Source organism: Capra hircus, chromosome 5 (genome assembly GCF_001704415.2).
Source record: "Capra hircus breed San Clemente chromosome 5, ASM170441v1, whole genome shotgun sequence".
Classification (NCBI taxonomy): Eukaryota; Metazoa; Chordata; class Mammalia; order Artiodactyla; family Bovidae; genus Capra; species Capra hircus.
This window is the reverse complement of record NC_030812.1, coordinates 1,422,715-1,448,393: the sequence shown is the minus strand read 5'-3', so window position 1 is coordinate 1,448,393 and position 25,679 is coordinate 1,422,715. Positions and strand designations below refer to the sequence as shown.

At 44.5% G+C, this 25,679-nt stretch overlaps 1 protein-coding gene across 1 annotated transcript in view; it reads right to left on the bottom strand.

Annotated features, from left to right (window-relative positions):
- Positions 1-25,679, bottom strand: part of TPH2 (tryptophan hydroxylase 2) — a 101,248-nt gene that overhangs the window by 4,478 nt on the left and 71,091 nt on the right. Inside the window, exon 9 of the mRNA XM_005679722.3 lies at positions 7,854-7,949. Within this exon, the coding sequence (XP_005679779.2) occupies positions 7,854-7,949 (96 nt within the window). The remainder of the gene's footprint in view (positions 1-7,853; positions 7,950-25,679) is intronic.

Genomic DNA, 25,679 nt, shown 5'->3' with positions numbered 1-25,679 from the left:
GTCTTGTTTTTGCTGACTGTATAGAGCTTCTCCATCTTTGGCTGCAAAGAATATAATCAGTCTGATTTTGGTGTTGACCATCTGGTGATGTCCATGTGTAGAGTCTTCTCTTGTGTTGCTGGAAGAGGGTGTTTTCTGTGACCAATGCGTTCTCTTGGCAAAACTCTATTAGCCTTTTCCCTGCTTCATTCTGTACTCCAAGGCCAAATTTGCCTGTTACTCCAGGTGTTTCTTGACTTCCTACTTTTGCATTCCAGTCCCTTATAATGAAAAGGAGATCTTTTTTGGGTGTTAGTTCTAGAAGCTCTTGTAGGTCTTCATAGAACCGTTCAACTTCAGCTTCTTCAGTGTTACTGGTCAGGGTATAGGCTTGGATTACCATGATATTGAATGGTTTGACTTGGAAACGAACAGAAATCATCCTGTCATTTTTGAGACTGCATCCAAGTACTGCATTCTGGACTCTTTTGTTGACTATGATGGCCACTCCATTTCTTCTAAGGGATTCCTGCCCACAGTAGTAGATATAATGGTCATCTGAGTTAAATTCACCCATTCCAGTCCATTTTAGTTCGCTGATTCCTAGAATGTTGATGTTCACTCTTGCCATCTCCTGTTTGACCACTTCCAATTTGCCTTGATTCATGGACCAGACATTCCAGGTTCCTATGCAATACTGCTCTTTACAGCATTGGACCTTGCTTCTCACCAGTCCCATCCACAACTCGGTGTTGTTTTTGCTTTGGCTGCATCCCTTCATTCTTTATGGAGCTATTTCTCCACTGATCTCCATCCTAAAGGAGATCAGTCCTGGGTGTTCATTGGTAGGACTGATTTTGAAGCTGAAACTCCAATAGTTTGGCCACCTGATGCAAAGAGCTGACTCATTTGAAAAGACCCTGGTGCTGGGAAAGATTGAGGGCAGGAGGAGAAGGGGATGACAGAGAATGAAATGGTTGGATGGCATCACCGACTCAATGGACATGGGTTTGGGTGGACTCCGGGAGTTGGTGATGCACAGGGATGCCTGGCATGCTGCGGTTCATGGGGTCGCAGAGTCAGACATGACTGAGCAACTGAACTGAACTGAACTGTTGCTCCTCTGCAAAGAATAGGCCTCCTATTGGTTCCCCATGACTTTTGGAACTAGAAGTTGCTTCCTTTGCAGCCATACACTCTGCGTGCATTTTATTTAGTATGTTGCTCTATCTGTCCATTTATCCATCTGTACATACAAACAGGAAGACGGTGCCTGACTTAGTGTCCCTGATGTCTGCATGTTCTCACTCTCTCCCTGAGGGGCACAGGCAGAGAGGGGGCAGAACAGGCTGTATGAACGTTCAGGGCACGGCTCCCTCAGGGCTCCCTGCTGAGCCAGACTTCTCACCGGGCCAAGGACAAGCAAGGGAAGAGGAGAAAACTTATCCACCTAGGTCCGCAATGTGACAGACCTCGGCTGCGACAGGACAGTAGCACCTTTAGCAGTCACCATGTGTAGAGGATGCCTCTGGTATATAATAACAGAAACCAAAATTAGTGTAGCTTTAGAAAAATGTATCATATGATGATTCTACTAGATACGCAAATGAGCTCATTTTGTCATTTTAACAGATAAATGAGATAAGAGTGGACCAAGAAAAAACCCAGAGGGCAAAGTGCTCTGCCTTTAAGAAAAGTCAGTGTATTCACAGCATATGATGTGAAGCAAAGACCATTAGATAATATATCTCACACTTGACTAATGCAATCATCAAAAGGACAGTTGGAAGTCCATTGTTCTAAGCTCTCAACAATGTAGTCTATCCTCAAGATCCTGCTGCATCCAACAGCTGGTTATATGCTGGCGACCGCTCCATCCATGGAGTATGAGACCAGTGCTACCCCTTGGCTGTTAAAAATATAGGAATGATAATGGTACCCAAGGATTAGCCTGGAGAATGAAGAGTCTAGAGTTGGGGGAATAGCCACTGAGTGAGGCCAACACAGGAGGTTGCGATCACACCAGTAAGCGTCTCATTTACTGATGGGAAGTTCTGCGCGATGACGGCCAGGAACATCCATGCAGCCCATGAAGGAGCCCTGCTTCTGAAAACTAAAGCACAGCTCAAGGGTTATAGAATATCGCTCATATCTCCACTGGTTCCACTGCTCAGCGGAGCAAAGCCCTACTGAGTTTGCTTCTCAACTCCCACCCATGTCTCTCTGTAAGCCACCTTGGTTTTAGGGAACAAGTTTCACACTCTCTCCTCTGTGTCCAGAGTCGATTCTCTGTAAACATACAACCAAACTGCTTGATGTCCCCAGGGAGCTCTGTGGTGAATCCTTTCCAAAGTGTTAAGAGTCTGATATCCTGAAGTCTGCAAAAATTAATCCAATTTCCTGCAGAGAGAGGCTTTCTAATGCTGAGAGAATCTGGCTGAGAGCTTTTTACTCTGAAGCCATTTTTAAAGTGCAGGAATGCTTGAGAATCACCTGCTCTCATCTACATACTCTCTAAAAGGGCTGTTTTGGATTTATCCACAGGGCAAAAGGCAAGGACACAGGACTAGGAACCAGGAGACCTGGATTCTAAACATAGCTGTTCCAAAGGTTTACCAGATGAGTGAAAATTCCCCAGGTTAGGATGCAATTTCCTCTTTGAGAAACTGCAAAGATTATATATCTACCTGAACTCTAAAGCTCTTCTTGTAATACAGTTCTAACAGGGCCTGCAATACACAGGACTTCCCTACTGGTTCAGATGGTAAAGAAACTGACTGCAATGTGAGGAAACTGGGTTCCATCTCTGGGTCAGGTAAATACACAGCCCTCAGTCCACGGTTCCCTCCCTCCACCCCAACCTGCATAAATTCACCATAGCAATCTTTCCCACTGGGCCTGGGTATGGTCTTCCCTCCCTCCCCAACAGAGATGGCCATTACCAATTAATTGACTTTTTAGTGCACGAATTTAAGGCTTTTTTTTGCCTGTTCCAGTCTTTTAAATAGAAATTTCTGTTCAGCATCAAAATTTCTCAGAGTTGTTCCACCTCTGTAAGCCTATTCCAGTGTTCATCTGGAAAACGGGAATAGTTACAGTGTCTATAACCCAGGAATGTGGTAAGGATTAAACGAGAAAATGCATGCAAAGTGTCGGGCAAGTGGGAAGCGCTCTGTAAATCTGGTTATCATGGCTGCTTCAGGCTCCCAGTGATGCCTGGTGTACACATCCACTGAGCCACGCCTTCCTTCACTGGGGCAACTCTGCTGGAACCATCGAGAAAGAAGGATGGCCCTAGCTATGAGACTGCCAGTTCCTAGACTGCAACAGCGCCGGGCCTGGATTTATCAGTTTAAAATCTTCCTTCCTCCCAGCCACCTGCACCTGCCTTTGCAATAACACGGAGTTATTATCTCAGCTCTTCTAGATGTCAACCTGTGATCCTCACCCTCTATATTAGGACTGGTTAAACTTGGGGAAAAACTCAAGTGTGAAGTCTAGGTAGTTTGGGCCCTAGATCCTAAATAAAAACTTACAAACACCCTTACATTCACACTACAATCATCTTTTCCTGCATCAGAACAATAAACACATATGTTTGTATAATAAGTATGTATGCATATCTATATTTTTTGAACCTCCCTCAAATGTTTTTCCTTCTAACTGAGCACAGGATGGTCACAACATCCCTGTTGCCAAACTGGGTGATGATGGTATCACACATTTTTCATCAGTGATGTTGAAAGTTTCAACAGTTTGAACAAGATTCTGGGGCAGGAGGGGGCATTGGGACAAACTCCCTCAACAAGAAATCCCTGTGCAAAAGCCAAAGACCCTTCTCCAGCACCCATTGTCTGATCTTTGCTCTGTTCTTACTAACAGTGCTGCTTCGGGAAAGGAAGGGGTGGGAAGAAGGGAGCTGGGAGCCATCTGAACACAGTACAGGTGGAGCAGCTCAGAGGCTGTCGGAGTCCTAACTGCAGCCACCCTGCCGACACACTGGAAGACCTCAGGGAACACGCGGGGGCCCTGGGCCGCCTCCATAGCCTGGCCGTAATGGCCAGCCTCTGACCACCTCACAGAGCCACTGCAAGTGGCTGTAAACACAAATGATTGTAGTAAATATAAAGCTGTTATAGAAATGCTGATAAACGGCTACGTAAAAGCAGAGCCATAAATTCACCATGCAAGGATATCCTAAAACTAAAGCCAAAATATAATAATCAGTAAATTTTCAAAAACCACCAGCTTTATCAAAACCTGAAAAGCAGAACAAATGTATTTGTTTGTAATATTCCAGCGACTCTTATGAGGTAGATGCTAAGGCCATTTGCCAAAAAAAGTATAATCTCTGCCCTTAAGGAAACAAAGAACTAGATTATGCTCTTACCTATAAAAGGCAAGGAGAAATTACCTTTCATTTTTGAGATGGATTAAGATGGTTGGATGGTATCACAACTCAGTGGACATGATTTTGAGCAAATTTCAGGGGATAGTGAAGGACAGGGAAGCCTGGCGCGCTGCAGTTCATGGGGTCGCAAAGAGTCAGACATGACTTAACGACGAAACAATAGCAAACTTTCTGAGATAAGACTCAGCCAATTCATCAACTAGCAAGCAGTCCTTTACCAGCTAACAAGAACAAACCGCGCTGTTGCTTCTCCAGGAGGACTGGATTCAGCAAAAACCCATATCCATCCCTTTGTTAGATTTTACCCCCTTTAGGCACAAACTTTCTTGGAAACTGAGACTTTCAGTTTTGAGTTTTCTGAGTAAAATAAGTGAAGGAATGAATGAATAATAAATTTTCTAAATGACAGTCATACAGTTAAGTCAACTCTGATAGAAAAAGACTAGAAAAAGGACAGAAACAGGCTAGACTGTGAGTGAATAGCAAGAATTATCCCATTTTCAACCTTTGGTAAAGTCAGTTTTCCAGATGATCTAGCTCATTATTAACTGCTCCCCACAGTGATGAAGGTTTAGAAAGGTCCTTCCCAAACACACTTCTGGAATTCCAAAAAGCACATCACAGAAAAAATGATTCAAACAAGAGAGGGAGAGCAGTCATTGCTGAGATGTTTTTGATATTCTTTATAGTTAGCAGATGTATGGTAGTTTTTATAAGCATTTCTGTATTTATTTCCTTTATATCTTCAAAGACAAAAAATAAGAAGGAAAAATGAAAGATATCCTTCAAACTATAGAGACACTGCTTGGAAGTACTTGGGCAACTCTAAAGTGCAACATTTATTCCTGAAAACTGAGCCTCTTGGAGCACACATTCTAAAATGTGCTCAGTTCAAGAAAAGACGAATCGTGGAGAGTTCTGTAAAAGTTAGAAGGACTACACCAGAACTTCTGACAACTTATCCGGAACCTACAAATGGACTGTAATCGGAACAGCAAAAGCAGAGTTTACCGCAAAAGGTAGCCACATTCAAAACTGCAGCAATAGGCGGGTTTATACAGAAATTATTATAATGCTGTTAATAAAGTTATCCCCACCTGGGCTCAAAACTATCATCTGTTCATTCAAATAAAAGTTGAACAGATGTATTCACAAGAGCTGTGAAAGGGCCCCAGACACTCAGGCCAAGGTGAGCCGGGATGGGGTAAAGGGTAGGGCAAAGCTAAGACGCTAGGGAAAGCTCTTGTGTTATGTATTCTCTGCGAACAGTCAGAAGACATTTCAGAGAGAAAGAATTTCTGAGTTGTAAAAATGGTCCAAAGTAGCAATCATTGGGATGTTGGAGTGTTGAAATATGGGAATGGAAGAATGCTAATGATCAGAGCTGATGGACCAGAACAAGAAGATTCACGGCAGACAATGCCCTTCAGTGTCCATGTTTCTGGCTGATTTCCATTTCCAGATGACTCGATCCGTACCAACAGGAACAAAAACAACAGATTCACCCCAGTGCTGCCTACACATGCCTCATTAACCAGACCAGAGGACCCTGTCAAAAGTTGGGGCAATAAGAGATTGGTTTCCTTTTTTCATTCTGGTGTCATTTGTAAGCCCTCTGAGAAGAATGCAAATAGATATAACTCAAGAGCTACATCATTTTCTGACTAATTCGTTTTTCTAGGAAATCAAGAAAGAGTTTATAGGAGGCATGGGTCACACAGGGAGATGACGTCACGCTATGGCTGTGAGCTTTGAGATTAACCCCAAATGGACTTTTTTGGTGTTGAAAACTTAGAAAAACAAAATTTTCACCACATCACATCAGGCCTTTGTTATGTTGAATATTATCATCTGTTGCAGAGAGGCCTAGCCTCACAGCTCGCGTAACGGGCCAGGCTCCGAGGAGGGGACGCTCACGCCGTGGTCAGCGGGCTGATCCAGCATCTCACCTCTCTTCCCACTCCTCGCGAGCCACCCTTCGCTCTCCTCCAGAGTCCGCGTGGGCAGCAGCACCTCGTCAGGAAGGCCTCCCAGGCGCGGCCGAAAATGTGACGGGTCTCGCCACTGTCTGTGTTACCTCGGTCGTTCGCCTCCTGTGCCAGAATGTCACCTGCCTTTAACAGGGATCCCAGGCAGCGGGCTCAGGTCCTGGAGCTCACACCGCCTGGACTCGGGACCACCTCCGACACTTACTGGCTGTGGGACCATAGACACGCTCCTACTGTCCTTCACACCTCAGTTCCTTACCTGTGAGGACGATGTTACTTATCCTACTGGGTTGCTAGGAGAATTAAGTGGGTTAATGTGTTGCACCTAAAATTCTAAGGTTTACTGAACTGTCTTTTGAGAGAGCTGTTATCTTCTTCATACTCTTATTCTTCATCATGACTATTTGTCTTTGTACCCTCAGTGCCTGGCACAAGTACGTGGTGCATAGTAGGTGCTCAACTAAATATCTGAGAATTGAATGAAGTCATAAAGTGAGTGGACTCAATAAAACTACAGCTAAATTGCATCTTTCAAAAGTACAAACATCTGAAAAGCTCTAGTAAACATATATATCCCAGGATAATAAATATCCTGTAAGGATAATGAATATCAATATTCAAAATAAAAACCCTAGGACTGTCCATAATCCTGACCTCAGTCTGAGTAATCAAAGAAAGATTAAATTATTTTCAGTACCATTTCCAGATTAGATATCACAATGCATTCTAAACTCATCAAAACTTGCTATCCCCCAGTGGTATACAGATAGAAATTCTTAATTAACCAGAATAGTTAAATGATCAGAATGTCCCAGACCTCAACATTTCTGAACAAATCATTCTACTGTATTTTAAAGCAAAAAAAAAAAAAATATATATATATATATATATATACACACACATATACACACACCATCCATTAGACATCACTGCTTGTGTTAGATACCTCTCTGAACACATGCACATTTAAGTGTGTTTTTCTTAATTGTACATGCCCATAACTATTTTAATTTACATCAGTTGTGAAGAAGCTAAAATAAGCTCAAATTCCCCTTTGGAAAGTAGATGGTAGGGAATCCATGGGTGCTATGGGGGTGACAGATTTGAGAGTAGCCAAGCCACCCTCACAAAGACATTTTATATCAGTAGGGTCCCTGCTAGCTCAGTGCGCACTTTACAGCACCAGACTGAGGCTGGTCATTTGTTACCCAACATCTGAGCATACGCTTGTCACTCCTGTTGGTTCAGGCACATGGCTGCTCATCCATTTGAGTCACACCACAAACCCAGAAAGGCATGACCCATTTTCCAAAGTGTAAAAAGTTAGGTCAGCACCCACATACGAGGTGCCAAGTCCTCTGTACTAAATATTTATGGGGTATCTGTGAGTAGAGAGGCTCAGACAGATGAATCAATATTTTCTGTGACCTTGAACCAGTTTGCTTGGGAAGGATATTTTGCTCACAGCTTCATACCTTTAATTCTCCAATGGAGGAAAGCAGTCCAGCGCCATATGCCCGCAGCTGCCCTTCTTGTTTGCAAAGGCCAAACTCAATCGTGAAGAAATAGCACTGCAAAAAAAAATTTTTTAATGGACACACATCCAGTGAACTGGGCAACAAATTCTTCTGTAAAATAAAAGGGCACCAAAATAAAATGGTGCACTGTGCATAATTTCTTCAGCACTGTCAATGTAAATGAATTTGAATCAAGATTTATTGACATCATTCTCTTGCCTAATAATCCCTCCCTAGGTTAAAGGTATACGGGAAAAGCATTAACTGCTAAGAGTCTTATTTTTCCTAGATTCAGAAACTCTATGAGTCAAATCATATCCCTTGCAATGATTTAAAATTTTTTTTAAACAGATTTATAAAAAATGAATCTGTCACAGTGATAATGTCATAAGAACATGCTACTATATTTCCTAAGTTGTGGTTCAGTAACATAAATAAATCTGTGTAAATGTGGAAAAATAACTTGAAATTCAATAATCCCAAACTGATTTTTACAGTTGGTTTACTCATTTAGCAAACGTTTACTGAGTTCCTACTATGTGCCAGTGCTTGTAAAGAATTGTGGTGAAGACACCAGCCGAGTCCAAGAAAACAAGTGTGTGCCTACCAAATTACCATTTTCTTAGCAAAAGCTTAAACGGATGCCAACGTGTGCACTTCTATGTGTGTGTGCACGCATGTTAAATCACTTCAGTCGTGTCTGACTCTTTGCGACCACGTGGAATGTAGCCCGCCAGGCTCCTCTGTCCATGGAATTTCCCAGGCAAGAATCCTGGAGTGGGCTGCCATTTCCTTCTCCAGAGGATCTTCCCGATCCAGGGATCAAACCCATGTCTCCTGTACTGGCAGGCGGATTCTTTACCACTGAGCCACCTGGGAAGCCCACATATTTACACACGGATACATTAAACATATATAGTAAGGACCATTTCATTGACCAATGTTTTAACTTCATCAACTACTGCAGTTTCCCCAAGATACTAAAATCTACACTTACTTCTGTTAAGTTCCTACAAAATCAACCTAGATAAACAGAAATCTCTGTACAACCAAATGACTCACCATGCTCTTGAGAGGAGCTGCAGTTACATTATTTTTGCTCTGAAAGTAAAGTAAGAGGCTGACAATGAGCAATAAAAAAATGCATCAAATTAACGCTGTCCTGTATCATTAATGATGGAGCAATGAAGGTGCTGAGAAAGAGAATTTAAACCCCCTGAAAGGGGGCAGAAAATCATCATTATTTCTAGCCTATGGCAGTTTGCTGTATTTTTATTTGGAGGTTAAGATGTCCCTTGGCTCCCAAGCATTTTATATTTTTATTACATGTGGATGACCTCTGAATTTGAATGGCTAATATGCTGGAGCCCTGGACTGCACCTAAAGGACTGGTCATTCCAGGTCACAGTGCTGAACCTCTGGAGGCAAAACTTACTTTCCTGACTTATCTCCCCAAGAAGCTAAAATCACAGCCCTTCCTACCTCTTCACCACCCACAGCACCTACCAGCCTCCTTACCCTGTTCTGACTGGGCTTTCTTTTCAATCACATCACTTTTTGACATGGATTTTCATTTGTGTATGAAGCGTACTATTTGTCGTCTGTTTCCCCCGTGACATTATCAGCTCCATGAGAGCAGTATCTCTGTCTGTTCATCTAGAGCAGAGGTTCCCAATCTCAGCAGGATTGATGCATTAGGATGGCTAGCTCTGTGTTCTGGGGGGGCTGTTCTGTACATTGCAGGATGCTCAGCAGCGTCCCTGGCCTCTGTCCCCAGTGGTCCTCTGACGCCAGTAGCACCCCCACCCCATTTGTAACAACCAATAATGTCTCTAGACATTGAGTAATGTTCCCAGAAGGTCAAAATTGCTCCTGGTTGAGAACAACTGACATAGAATAGTGTCAGAAACATGAATAGTTGGTGAATAAATAAACAAATAGTGACTGAATTACGTCTAAATTAGGCTTATTGTAAGGCAGCAGAATCTAAAGGAAAGAAACACACGAGGAGACCCGAGTCTTATACTCATTTCTAATTGGCTATGTGGCCACAACCTCTCTGGGCTGTAGTTTTCCTGCCTGTGACATCCATCCATTCATTCATCTACTTATTCTACAAACACTCGGACAAACCTGCGTATGCCAAACTCTGCTCCAGCAGGGAACAAGGGAACAAGGTACCCCATCCCACAAAGCAGGTATGCTACATGGGTGAGAAAAAGAAAACAAAATCAACATACAGGGGACTTCCCTGATGGTCCAGTGGTTAAGAACCCTCCTTGCAATTCAGGGGATATAGGTTCGATTCCTGGTTGGGGACCTAATATCCCACGTGGAGCACTAAGCTCATGCACTATAACTGTTGAGCCCACTCACCACAACTAGAGAATCCACTTGCCACCAATGAAAGATCTCACATGAGGTGACTGAGACCAAATGCAGAATATAAATAAATAAATAAAATATTAAAAATATGTTAGAGGATAATGTCGGGTGAAATCTGCTATATAAATCATAAAATCATGTAACATCAGATATCAAGCAGAGGTTATGGCTGTTTTAGATGGAGGGGTCAGGAAAGGCCTCCTTGCAGGAGGGATGTTTAAGCTGCAACTTGCTTGCAAGTGGCCCTTTCTTTAGGATATGAAAAAGCCAGTTGTATAAAGACCTAGGAGAAAGAGTATTCCCAATAAACAGCCAGTGCAAAGGGCCTGAGGCAGAGATATATCTGTATTTCCAAGAGTGTCAGGAAGCTATTGGAAGGTCTGAGGCAGGAGAAAGATGTGTTCTGATTTCCTTTTCCAAAGATCATGTTGGTGTTGGGTAAAGAACGGACTGTAGGGAGGCAACAGTGGAAGCAGAGAGACTAGTTGGAAGGCAGTTGCAGCCAAGAGACAAAGGTGGTAAGCCACTTAGAACCTGACTTCGGCCAGGGGTAGCAGGAGGTTGGGAGAAGTCAGTGTCACAGAGGCCTCAGGAGAAGATCCCAAACAAGAGATGTTAAGATGCGTCATGAGAAGAATCAAAATAAAAGGATGTAATGTACAGCATAGGAAATACAGTCAATAATACTGTAATAACTTTATATGCTGGCATATGGTAATTAGACTTGTGATGCATAGAAACACTGAACCATTACATTGTATATATGAAACTAATATAAAACTGTAAGTCAAATACACTTCAATTGCAAAGGAGAAAGAATAGTTAAAATACAGTCCTCAAGTGAGTCCTCAAAAATCTTTGTACAACCCTGGGCACAATGGCGATGCGATCACACAGTCATAGAATGGGAGGACTGGAAGTTCAGCCTCTTTAACAAAAGGAAAACTCAAGTTTAAGGAGATGAAGTGATTTATCCTGGATCAGTCTAGATGATGATATTTAACAGATCCAGAGCTCAGTGTTTTACGAGCTCAACATCTGTCACATTTTAAAGTTTCCAGGTAAAAGATTAATAGATGCATGATTTTCCCTTACAACCAGAAAAAAAAATAATAAATGGGGAAATGAAAGGCTAAATCAGGAAAACTAGAATCTCATGACATCTTCTTAGTATGTTTTTGGCTTATTTCTCTAATTTATGCTGCATCTATAGCGCATGATGTGAAATCCTTGGAGTCTTAACACTAACTACAGAAGAGTTTGTGAAAACAAAATAAAAATGTGGAGCCAGCTACAGGAGCACTGAGGTCGGCCTGCAACAAGCATTTTTAATTTTCTGCACACTACATCAGTGCATACATAATCCATCGTCATGATCATGGTTTACCAAACCATGATTATGGTTTACTCTGGTTTACCAAAGTAGACTGAGAGCGCCCCTGAGAAAATCTGGTCCACCATCCACATGGTTTTCACATAGACCTGGCATCCCAGTCTAGCACGAGGCAGGAACTGAAAGGTCTGCATCAACTCACCTAAAAATTCTAAGCTACGTCTATCAGTGTGTCTTTGGTCCCTGTGCTTCTAGAATTGGGGTAGCCTCAGAGGAAAGAACCCCTGAGTTTCTTCCTCCTTGTTGCTTAGAACGCTGTCTGGCCCCATCCCTTATCTGGGAATCCTTCCAGAAACTCTGACCTTACACAGTTCCATCTGCTCATTCCCCATCTGCCTTTTCCTCTGGCTTCCTGCTCTCCTCGACCAAGGAATGAGCCTAGATGCTGCTTCTGCAGCCTTTGCTCGCTAGCTTTCCGTCTGCAGCTCCATGTTGGCTAACAGATAAAGAGGAAGGGTAAAATGGACCTGAAGCTGAGATGTTGGTAACATCTGAATTATGGACTTGCTCACGGTAATTTTTCTCTTTCTGTTTCTAAGGCCTCACAATTCATTAGGTGGAGATCTCAAAATGCAGAAGACCCTGAGCACATCACCAGTGAGGAGAAGAGGGCAACGACGCATGTCTTCTGCCTAGTGGTTTTTTCCTTTTTTGTGGCCAAGCCATACGGCACATGGGATCTTAGTTCCCCTACCAGGAATCGAACCTGCTCCCCTGCGTTGGAAGCGTGTAGTCTGAACCGCTGGACCACCGGGGAAGCCCCTGCTTGTGTTTTAAATGCAAAGCTGATTTAGAGTTGGACTGGATGACCCCTGGGGACCCTTCAGAATTCAAGGGTAGCTAATTGCTTCTTGAAACTTAAGGAACTAGAATTTGTTTTCCTCAGCGCACTCACCAGATGAGGATCTGTAACATATTCCCTAGAGACTTACCAAATAAATATCCTACCTATTATTAAAAAAACAAAAACTGCGCCCTGAAAGAACTCCTGTAAAAGAGAGAATGGCAGAGTCTTGGCCACTAATGCCTTTTAAACAGAAACAAATAATAATACTAAGACTAACACCTCCCAAATTGAAGGGTACCTTTCATCAACGAATTCAAGTTTTACATACCACTAATTATACGTAATTATTTATAAATATTTTATTTGAATATAATTACACATAATCATTAACTGAAAACCAAAACAAGAATGATAGATCGGGCCTCTTCCCTAAAAGAAAAGCAGAGTCATTTACACACACATAGTCATTAAGCAGAAGAGGGTCTGAGTGACAGTGTGAAGTCCAAACGCAGCCAGGGGATGAGCTAGCAGCGAGGCGCTTTGGAATATGAGATAGGTCGCCCAATGCTGCCATCTTCAGATCACGACTGGTAGGACACCATTCTGGCAAATGTTCTGGCCTCAAACAAAGAGCTGCAGTGAGAGCAGGAAGCAGCAAAGCCCACTGACACGGAACACATCGGCAAAACCCACCTGATCCCACACGTGCGTGTGTGCTCATGCTCGGCCATGCCCGACTCTTTGTGACCCCACGGACTGCAGCCCGCCAGGCTCCTCTGCTCGTGGGATCCTCCAGGCAAGGATACTGGAGTGGGTTTCCAATTCCTCCTCCAGGGGACCTTCCCAACCCAGGGATCAAACCCATGCTTCCCTGTGTTTCCTGCGTTGGCAAATGGGTTCCTTACCACCAAGCCGCCTGGAGAGCCCTGATCCCACACGATGATTTACAAAAGGACACGCCGCAATAGCCTTCTTATGTTTGGTGTTAGACATCTGAAGCTCTCGCTAAGGCACATGCTCCAATTAAAGAGTCTACATCTGTGCAAGCTCGATCGTTTCTGACTCTTTGTGACCCCATGGACTGTAGCCCACCAGGCTCCTCTGTCCATGGAATTTTCCAAGCAAGAATACTGGAGTGTGTTGCCATTTCCTGCTTTAGGGGATTAAAGAGATGTACACCTTTTTCAAGGGGCTTCCCAGGTGGTGCAGTGGTAAAGAATCTGCCTGCTGATTCAGGAGACCCTAGAGATGTAGGTTGAAGAGACATTTCCTGGGTCAAGAAGATCCCCTGGAGGAGGAAATGGCAACCCATTCTGGTATTCTTGCCTGGAAAATTCCATGGACAGAGGAGCCTGGCATGCTACAGTCCATGGAGTCACAAAGAGTCAGACATGACAGAGCATGCATGCACACGTTTCTCTTTTGAAAAAGAAATTTATTGTTCTGATCTTTCTCTGGAAGAGTTCTTTTGCCTCCTACTTTCCCATCTCTCTGCATCTCTTGAAATAGTTATATAACCTCTTCCTGAGACTCAGTCTGCATTCTTAGATTTAAATGGTGCACAAAGTCATAGAAAGATGCCCAAATATCCTACTTCTTTCGTTTTGTTCAGGAAATGTGTTTATACACATCATTTAATAAATGCTTGAGAGGGCTTCCCTGGTAGCTCAACGGTGAAGACCTTGCCAATGCACCCGTGCACAGGTTCGATCCCTGGTCCAGGAAGATCCCACATGCTGAGCAACTAAGCCCACGCACCACAACTACTGAGCCTGTACTCTGAAGCCCAGGGAGCCGCAACTACTGAACGCCAAGCACCTAGAGGCCATGCCGCAACGAGAAAAGTCACCACCGTGAGAACATGTGCACTGCAACTAGCGGAAAGTCCATGCAGGAAGGAAGACCTGGCACAGCCGAGAAATTGTTAAATAACTGCCCAAGTGAGTGATGTACATTCTCTACCACCTTCACTGAAAATCGGGGGCGTTTATTGAGCTGGTAGCACATACTTCTAAGTAATCACATACATCATTTCACGCCTGGATTCCATCATCCACATATACAGCACAGACAAGAAGCAGGAGGCAAGCAAAGAAGGTCTAAAACAGCCCTAACTGAGATGTGCTAAACGTAACAAAAAGTTACGTGCTAAATTTGATTTGCTTTACATATAAAAGAATCCCTCAGGCCCTCACTCAGATGCCATTTATCCATATCTAGTACACAGTTCAAACAAACTGCAGATATGTAGCTTCTAAGTCCACACCCTGACATGAGAGGGGAACAAGAATATACAAAATGCAGATCTGACACAGAACACAATATTTGGTGCTTGGATAAACAACCCTAAACACTTTCGTAATCGAAGTTTCACCTAACAGCAGAGTTCAATCATGACAGTAACAGCGGGAGAAGAGAGTGGAATGAATTGAGACAGCGGCATTAGAACATGTACATCCCCATGTGTAAAGCAGATAGCCAAGAGGAAGCTGCTGTGTAACACGGGGAGCGCAACACGTGCTCTGTGACAGCCTGGGGGGAGGGAGGGGGAGGGAGGGGGAGGGGGAGGGAGGCTCAAGAGGGAGAGGATATGTTTTCCCTTGTGGCTGATCCACGTTGCTGTATGGCAGAAGCCAACACAACATTGTAAAGCAATTATCCTCCAATTAAAGATAAATTTTTTAAAAGAAAAAGATAATAGGGAAACTTAGCCAGTGGACCTCCCGTTTAACAACGTGTCCACACATACGTCATCTTGCTACAAATCTGCTACCTTACTACTAACTGAATAGAGTAGCTATTATTATTTCCATGGTACAGAGGGGAAAGCTGAGTCTCAGTGATCCAGGAATCTTCCCAGATTCCTGAACCCACGGCTGGCAGAGCTAGGAGTCACGCTCAAGCTTCCTAACTTCAGATCCCACATTCTTTCCTCATCAACAAGTGCACCCACAGAGGCAGGGCCACTACCAGTACACCACACTAGCACAGCAGTCCTTGTTGAGATACTGAGACACGTCCAGAACAGGTATAAACACCTGTGAACACTCTCCAAGTGCCCCCCGCCAGCCACGCTGCCCCAGCCCTCTTTCGAGCTCTGACCCCCCACCCTTCCCCTCACTACCGCTTCTTCATGATCTGGAAAATAAGGTCTCAATACCTATGAAGCTTGAACCTACTGTACCCTGATCCCACACAAGTCTGATGAGCGTCATTCTCTTTGGTACCTACGTCATCACAAAAAGATCAGTCCCAGAAAGGAAGGCCACACAAAGATGCTCTTATACCGGGGGTCTGCACCTCTGTAAGTGCAGATGAAAATGCAGAAAAAGAGCCCTGTGTTTCACAGCCTCCCTTTCTCTAACATCTTTCCATCGAACAACTAGCACGTCAAAGAAGACATTTGAAAAACTGCTGAAAAAGTGAAGAGGATCCAGGTCCCAGTCACTCCTCTGCCCCTTGTTGCCAGCTGCTAGAGTCTGGATTTTAACCACATTGAATTTCAGTCTACAGGCAGCAAGTACCTGCACACCTATACCCCAAATTCCCTTAATCTTGAATAAATTGCAAATAATAATAGGATTGGGACAGGAATGAGGTTTGATAGATAAGGGGGAAGCTTTGAGATGGACATACGAAAGCAATACAAATCCACACTGGGGAACAAAAGCAGAAGTGGAGGCTTCCCTGCTTAAGCCGTACGGGTCATCTGTCAAATGCCACAAGGTAGAAAACTCCCCAGACATCCATTTTTATTGCAGTTTCTTTGACCACTTAAACTGTCAACACTCCAAGAGTCACATATAAAGTCAAATCACACTAGGGTGCAATGATTATTACCCCCAGGCTTTGTTTGCAGAGCAAGTGTTCCTGGCTGGGCACAATCTCTGGAACTGAGCTTCAGAAAAGCAGAAAGTGGGGGAAGTGGTGGTTTGCTGTCCTCATTAGCTGACCCTGGGCTACTCCTGTGTGAAACAAAAGTGTAAGAAATGCTAGACACTTAGAGCTGGAAGACACTGGTCTTTTGCAGTCCCAGGCTACAGCCACTCTGTAACCACAAGCCATCCGCACCCCATCTCAAAGCCTCCTGGTGGTAAAAGGAGTGTTTTGGCAAAAGTCTTCCACCCTGTGTTCACAGATTTGAGGGCCAGCTGCTAGATTCTAATATCATCATCCAGATGACTGCAGGATTATAACCACCCTTAGATCTCCACACTCATATTTAACCACAAGCCCCTTAATGAAAACTTCTATAGCAGATCACAACTTAATACATTTTTTAAATTTACATTTGCCCAGTTCTACTGTGTCAAGCTCTACTGGAGATTACAAAAGTAGTTAAAGATATGGTCTCGAGAAAGGTACAACACAAACAGGTAGACAAGACCTATAATAAAAACAACAACAATAATAATAAAGTTCTGCTGTTTCAATGCCATCACAAATTTCTGTCTTGAAACTGCAGCGTGGCTTATCTGTCTCAGAAGACGAGGAACATGAAGCTTCTGCTGGACTTTGAAGGATAAATGGGATCTCAGACGAGCTTCAGGAAAAGAAGAAACTGCTGGAAAGAGCAACTAACATCAAGGGCCTGGGGGCTGGTGATATTTGGGAACCCAAAATGTGAATAACAGGAAGTTAAAGGTAAATCAGATCATGGAAAGGATCGGCTCACGGGCTCCACTGAAGTAGTAGAGACTGCCTCTTTTGCCAGTGGTTCCCCTCAAACCAAGACAGACAAAAAGAAATTGAGAAAAAGAGGAAGGTTGGGGTTTGAGTCTCATCTTGTCAGCTAGAAAAGAGTGACCCTGAATTGTGAAAACAGCATACTCTGTCTTAGGTTAACAGCAGCCACAGAATGAATTAAAATGTAAACCCTAAGCTCTGAGGAAACATTATGGCAAACCTTGTGGAAAATTGATCATCAAATATAAGAGGCACATCCATAGGGAGGATTAAAAAAACGTCAGCAGAAAACAACTTCTATTGAAAACTACATTGACATGGGCGATTTTCAAGCAGCTCTGTTTGCGGCAAGATTTTTCTGTCTGTTTAACTACCCTTGCCTCTGTCTCTTGGGTTGCTTATAACAAATGGATGCTTTGTTTAAGTGCCCTCTGACCGTTTCAGTCTTATGGCCCCTTGTTCAGCTTATCTGAGAGCATTTTCAACTTCAAATACCACGTGACTTAGTATCGTTTTACATTTACAAGTTTTTATATCAGGCTTTAATGGTATTTTTTAATTAGAAAAAGAAAAAAAAAAATCTCTCATCCTCTGCCTCCTGCTCATGGACTAACAGGAATGAGAAGCATTCACCCAACATCTGGGCCACCTGAGCCACTGGTCCATGCCTAAACTCCAACAGGATCCACTCCACAGCCTCCACCCCCAGGGCTCAATATCAGGTCACAAGGGCCACGTGGTGACCCAGTTTCAAATCAGCACCGTCCCCACCAGCCTAGCGTACAGGTCATACTTCATATGGCATAAAAGACCCTTGGGACTTCCCTGCTGGGCCAGTGGTTAAGAATCCACCTGTCAGTGCAGGGGACACAGGTTTAACCCCGGTCCGGAAACTAAGATCCCACATGCCCTGGGGCAACTAAGCCCACGCATGTGCCACAAATATACCATCCAGGCCCCAGAGCCCACCAACATCAACTACTGGCCCTCAAATAGCAACTACTGAAGTCTGAGCGCCCCAGAACCCACGCTCTGCAATAGGAGAAGCCACCACGATGAGCAGTCCACATGCCATTAGCAGAGAAAGCCCACCCAGCAAGAAGGTCCAGCACAGCCCAAAACAAATAAAGACAGAAGAAAAGACCCTCAAGGACTTAGGGCCCTGCCTCACGCAGCCTCTTCTGCAGCCTGCCCTCACTCCCTGCCGCCCACCCTGCTACCACTCTGGGCCCCAAAAACTATTTGCAGCTGTGTGGATGGATGTGCTCTTTCCAGCTTGCCACCTAAGCCTTAGAAGACTGCCCTCCCTCTGCCAGGGATGCTCTCGTCATGTTCAGCCCCTCTGCCTACTTCCTGTTGGTCTGCCCGAAGAAGATGCGCTTACAGAGCCAGACAGAAACTTCCAGTCTTCCTGCGGCTCCCTCCTCCAGACTCAGGGCAAGGCTAGTCTGCCTTGTGTTTGGCGTTGCTGCCGTTTCACGGCTGGTCTCCTGCCCCCCACCTGACATGTAGCGGGTGCCTGGCAAATACTGAAGGCAGGGAGGAAAAGTGAATGGAGAAGAATTTCCCAGCAGACAGGGTCCACACCAATCCCCCAGATCAGTAAGTACTCCCCTCAGCACCCTTTCCAACATTACAGACTCTTTGAAAAGATGAAAATCCCACGACTGTAGCCATCGAGTCATTTTTAACCTATACCTTCAGAAATGCATCGGCCCCTTGACCTCTCTCTACACCTCATTCACCAAAAGCCGAGGGTCCCCCGAGCCAGTGAGGAAGGAGGGGGCCTTCGGGACCCGGCATGCAGGCTGATTGGCAGGTGTCTCCTTCTGGAAGCTGAACAGTCCTGTGGCTATGTGGCTTCTGGCCTCCGTGATGACTAGGAACAATTCACTGATTCTGACATCTGAGAGGAAAGCTTTTCAGTTTACTGTTTCTAAGACTGGCCAACTGGAAAGAAGCCAAGAAAAACACTGACTGTGCTTGGTGAGAGTATGGAGGGGTTTGTGCTCAATCCAGCCCCTGAAGTACCCTCAGCACCCGCGAGGAGCGTCTATCAGCACCCCTGCCTGGACCTTCACTGACCAGCTGAAACACACAAGATCAGACACTATTTTCTTCTGGAAATAAACTTGTGAGATGATCATCCGTCCAATTCTGCTTTACAAAATTCTGTAACACTTTGAAAGGGGCATGAGGAATACACATAGGCTCCTTTTCAGTGTCTTCTGAACCTTCAGGGCTTTGGGTTCACAAATGAAAAGCTGGTCTTACATTCAGTATTACTGCTTGGACCCTAGATTACTGCGTGAGCCTCAGTGAACCATCTCCAAAATAAAGTGATCCACAGAGTTTGGCTCTCCTCTTTTAGGGCAATTCCATCTTTTTTCCAAATGACCCTTTTTGAACTTACTATATCACTGTGCGTCCATGCTCAGTGGCTCACTCATGTCCGACTCCTTGTGACCACACGGACCAGAGCCTGCCAGGCTTCTCTGTCCATGGGATTTCCCAGGCAAGAATACTGGAGTGGGTTGTCATTTCCTTCTCCAGGGGATCTTCCCGGCCCAGGGATCGAACTAGTGTCTCTTACGTCTTCTGCACTGTCAGGCGTATTCTTCACCACTGAGCCACCTGGGAAGCACTGCTACATAACTAGCCACCTTGAAACGGCTAAACGTCGCTCTGAGTTTAGCCACCACACACCCACCATTTCATACCAGGTGGAGGATCAACACTCCATTTATGTATGCGCTTAATCTACTGTGCACGGAAGACCTACTTAAGCAAAAGCTATAGGTTTGGAAGTGCCGAAGAACTGACTTTTATAACCTAAGCAATTCTGAGCTCCTTGAAGGAGAAGAAAACTGATGAGCACATTATCAGCCACACATCCTTCTGCATGCCCGAGAACGTTCTGCCTCAGATCACACATTCTCCCAAGACGTGGCGATTCTGAGATAGGCTCTCAGATGCTCGTAGGAGAATAAGCTTTTTACTGCCTCCCAAGTAAGCTGAGGGTAGTCACCACCACCTTTAAAGGGTCACTTTATTTTTATCCGTGTGTTAGGAAAAGCAACACCCTCCCAGACATCACGACTAGAGAGCTGGCATTTTCTCACCTATTTTTTTCCAGGCAAGGCCAAGGATCCTGGGAAATGATTATGTGTCTGAAAACTGAAGAGAAAAGTACATTGAGTGGAGAGAGCCATTTTCACTGCCCCGTTGCACCGAGCTGTCCTCTATATTAAGTTTTTATTAATGAAGTCATGTTTCTTTTCCAGTCACTAACCAAGACCATGACCATCATCATCGCTCACACTCAGAGTCGACACTAACCATCTCTATGTGCAAATGGGGTTGAAAAGATTTACCTATGAATTGGGGTCCCTGCCACAATGAAGGTCTATAGGTAACTGAACCTCTAAGTAGAATTTCAGCTTAGCTGAGCTCCCCTACCTCTAATAACAATCACTGCCACCCTTGCAGCTCAGACGGTAAAGCGTCTGCCTACAATGCAGAAGACCCAGGTTCGAGCCCTGGGTCAGGAAGTTCCCCTGGAGAAGGAAATGGCAACCCACTCCAGTATTCTTGTCTGGAAAATCCCACAGATGGAGGAGCCCAGTAGGCTACAGTCCATGGGATCGCAAAGAGTCGGACATGACTGAGCGACTTCACTTCACTTCACTTCACTTCACACCCTACCACCATACTAAACGCATTACATGGCGCTCACCGCAACCCGCAGAGGCAGGCAATGTGACAGTAACATGACAGGGCGGTTTGAGGGTTTAACTTTGGAGCGAAAGGCCAAAGTTCAAAGGCAGGCGCTGCCATTTCCTTGACTTTAGGAAAGTTATGTAGCCTCTCTGAGTCTTAGGTTTCTTGTCTGTAAAATGGAGAAAAATAAATGAATAACATTTACTGAACTCTTACTATGTACCAGTGCTAATTCACTGGAAGGACGGATGCTGAAACTGAAGCTCCAATACTTTGGCCACCTGATGCAAAGAGCTGACTCACTGGAAAAGACCCTGATGGAAGGCAGGAGGAGAAGGGGACGATAGAGGATGAGATGGTTGGATGGCATCATCAACTCAACGGACACGAGTTTGAGCAAACTCTGGGAGATGGTGAAGGACAGGGAAGCCTGGCGTGCTGCAGTCCATCCATGGGGTTACAGAGTTGGGCACAACTGAGTGACTGAACTGAACAGCCACCAGAGCTAAATCCCCCCATTTTAAAGACAGGAAACAGGTGGCATTACTCGGGCGAGGTCAGGGGTAACAGAACTGGCTGGACAAGTTGTGCCTGACCCCCACTGTCCGCGCTGTTTGTGCTACACCATACTGCTCGCCTCTGTTCCTGGTGGCGGCAGGCCCTAGAGTTGATGTGTATGTCACCTTGGTGGCACTTGAGCTTAGTGGGTTCCTGGAAAGATGGATGCCCGTCCAGCTTGCCTACAGATATCCTGGCCTGGCTTGCAGTGGGTCTCACTGACGCGCACCACAGACATATCCGGAGCCAGTAGGAGCACACGCTAGAAACCGGCCATGTCAGGAAGCCCAGGCTTTTGAGTCTTGCCAAGAAACAAAAGCACTACAGCTAAGCTCAGGAGAGCCGAGACTACGACAAGACAGGCTGCGTTGGAAATGAAATATATCATGTTTATGTTAAAAAATCATATTACAAAGCCCCAAACCAAATACTACATTGTATTGCTTTAAACTACAGCAATCTATTTACACTGGATATAGATGCGTTATTTCATGGGCACAAAATAGATCTGCCAAAGGATCATCAAAAAAGCACGAGAGTTCCAGAAAAACATCTATTTCTGCTTTATTGACTATGCTAAAGCCTTTGAATGTGTGGATCACAATAAACTGTGGGAAGTTCTGAAAGAGATGGGAATACCAGACCACCTGACCTGCCTCTTGAGAAACCTATATGCAGGTCAGGAAGCAATAGTTAGAACTGGACATGGAACAACAGATTGGTTCCAAATAGGAAAAGGAGTACGTCAAGGCTGTATATTGTCACCTGCTTATTTAACTTCTATGCACAGTAGTACATCATGAGAAACGCTGGGCTGAAAGAAGTACGAGCTGGAATCAAGATTGCCAGGAGAAATATCTATAACCTCAGATATGCAGATGACACCACCTTAAGGCAGAAAGTGAAGAGGAACTAAAAAGCCTCTTGATGAAAGTGGAAGAGGAGAGTGAAAAAGTTGGCTTAAAGCTCAACATTCAGAAAACAAAGATCATGGCATCTGGTCCCATCACTTCATGGGAAATAGATGGGGAAACAGCGGAAACAGTGTCAGACTTTATTTCTGGGGGCTCCAAAATCACTGCAGATGGTGACTGCAGCCATGAAATTAAAAGACGCTTACTCCTTGGATGGAAAGTTATGACCAACCTAGATAGCATATTGAAAAGCAGGGACATTACTTTGCCAACAAAGGTCTGTCTAGTCAAAGCTATGGTTTTTCCAGTGGTCACGTATGGATGTGAGAGTTGGACTGTGAAGAAAGCTAAGCACCAAAGAATTGATGCTTTTGAACTGTGGTGTTGGAGAAGACTATTGAGAGTCCCTTGGACTGCAAGGAGATCCAAACAGTTTATCCTAAAGGATATCAGTCCTGGGTGTTCATTGGAAGGACTGATGCTGAGGCTGAAACTCCAATACTTTGGCCACTTCATACAAAGAGTTGACTCACTAGAAAAGACCCTGATGCTGGGAGGGATTGGGGGCAGGAGGAGAAGGGGACGACGGAGAATGAGATGGCTAGATGGCATCACCGACACAAAGCACATGAGTTTGGGTGAACTCCAGGAGTTGGTGATGGACAGGGAGGCCTGGCCTGCTGCAATTCATGGGGTCGCAAAGTTGGACACGACTGAGTGACTGAACTGAACTGAATGAGAATTCATGAGACAGTAAAGAAAGTGTGACCTGAAATACTTTGATGCCTCATGACAAGCTATTAAACCAAACTTATCCTCTGGCTCTGGCTACCAAGAGAACTGGCATGTTTGCTGCTGCCTAGAATATCGATCCTTCTCTTCTCTCTCCATTCCCCTGACCAATAAAGGATGGACAGGCAGGTGACTGGAAACGAAATTTCATTTCTCAACTCAGGATCATGTACCCCATCTAATGGGGACAGCAACTCAAGTATGGCCACGTGCATCCTTGGATAAAGACAGTCCGACAGCCAGAGGCACTGGTCTTTTCAAGAGCAGGTGGCAATCTGGATTTCCATGTGATGGCCTCTGAAGTGGAAACACAGGGCATTTTTTAAAGCTTCATCAAGGTGTAGACTATATTTTTTCCCACTGACATTAACCAGAAGACTCTGACTTGTAACCCCGTTAGAGAAGAGCATGATTTAACCCTGTATGCGAGACTGCAAAAGAGACACAGATGTATAGAACAGTCTTTTGGACTCTGTGGGAGAGGGAGAGGGTGGGATGATTTGGGAGAATGGCATTGAAACATGTATAATATCATATATGAAACGAGTCACCAACCCAGGTTCAGTGCATGATACTGGATGCTCGGGGCTGGTGCGTTGGGGATGACCCAGAGGGATGGTACGGGGAGGGAGGAGGAAGGGGGGTTCAGGATGGGGAACACGTGTACACCCGTGGCGGATTCCTGTTGCTGTATGACAAAACCAATACAATATTGTAAAGTAATTAACCTCCAATTAAAATAAATAAATTTTAAAAAAAAATAAAGAGCCCAAATCCCACTTCCGTACCCATAACTTGCCTCCAGGACACCAGGCACATGGCCCTGCTGTCTCAGCCGGTCACACCTTGCCTTGACATCTAAACTCTTGAGAAGTGGGCTGGCACACCAGATCAGGACACAGAAAGCCCAGAAGCTCAGCCTCTGCCATTACTGTGATGCGTGATCTTGGACGAGTCATTTCCCTTGTTTCAGTCTCATTTACAAATGGGGACTCCTTTCCTTGCCAAATTGTTATTAGGCACCAATTGTATTTATAGCAACATGTGAATACCAGGAAGTGTGCCAGCAGGTAATAACATGAGTCCCATCTGTCTCAAAGTACTACTGCGACTCAAATGAATAAATACATGTCAAATGCTAAATAAATGAAGAGTTTAAGTTTAGGTGAAGGTTCCCTGCTCTGAGGTTATTAAGACCATAGTCATATTCACATTGACTCATCCCTTGTCCCAGGACTCTGATTCTACAGAGAATCCCCTCTGGATAGGTGACAGCAGATTTAACTACAGGTCAACAGTTCCTGAAACCCAGTCTAAGGAGCTCTGCAATATGAAGATAGCCTGTTGAGAAGCAAAAGTTCCCTGAAGTATTAACATTTATTCTGTCAGTAAGTATATATCACAGCAAATTAAAAAATAACAATTAGACTGCTAAGAAAGTCTTCCTCAGAAAACCACTTCTGATCATCCATTCCCCTTCCCGAACCTGATCCAAGCACCTTCCTTTCCATATCTTTGCACTTGTTATATTCGAATCTTTATCTGTATCCCTCAGTAGACTGTAAGGCCCCAAGAAACAGGACCATGGCTGCCTGTTTCACAGTTGAATTCCTGATGCTTGACATGTCGTAGAGGACCAATCACTGAATGAATATGTGAATGGGCCACAGTTGATTCCATCAGAGCTAGGGAAAAGATGCCGTAGGAATCCAGCAAGGTCATCCCTTTACTAAACATCTTTGCAAAGAAGCAGAGTCCAGTGCCCCTTTCCTAGCCAGTTATAGCCTTGACTTTTATCTTGGAGGAACTCTTCTTAATTAGAGTTGAGAGAGGAAAAGGTGAACAGCCCCCAAAAAAGTGTTTGTGAGAGCTAAACATTTAAACGCTTCTAAAGCATGTCATTTAAGGGCATCTCCCCTGGTTCTATTACAGAGAACTTTCATGCCTTGCTTTTTCGTTGTTCAGTCGCTCAGTGGTGTCCCACCCCGCAGCCCTAAGGACTGCACCACACCAGTCCTCCCTGTCCTTCACCATCTCCCAGAGCTTGCTCAAACTCCTGCCCATTGAGTCAGTGATGCCATCCAACCATCTCATCCTCCATCGTCCCCTTCTCCTCCTGTCTTCAGTCTTTCCCAGCATCAGGCTCTTTTCTAATGAGTCTTGCTAGTTAGACACTACATAGGCTCTCTGTGTATAAGTATGGAGACACATCCAAAATGCATCAAAACTAGAGCAAACCCCTTTTGGAATTCTTCCAATGGCATACTTTTCTGTTAATACAGCCATCTTACAGCCAAACTGCAAACACCTGGCTTAAATTCTCAGGAACGTGAACTCAAGGAGGGAGCAATCAAGATTAGAAACCCCAAATTTATTGCTTTCTTGAGTTATTAAGAAAGCGATAAATTGGATGCAATCTCAAACAAGACAGAATGATCTCTGTTCATTTCCAAGGCAAACCATTCAATATCACAGTAATCCAAGTCTATGCCCCGACCAGTAATGCTGAAGAACCTGAAGTTGAACAGTTCTATGAAAACCTACAAGAC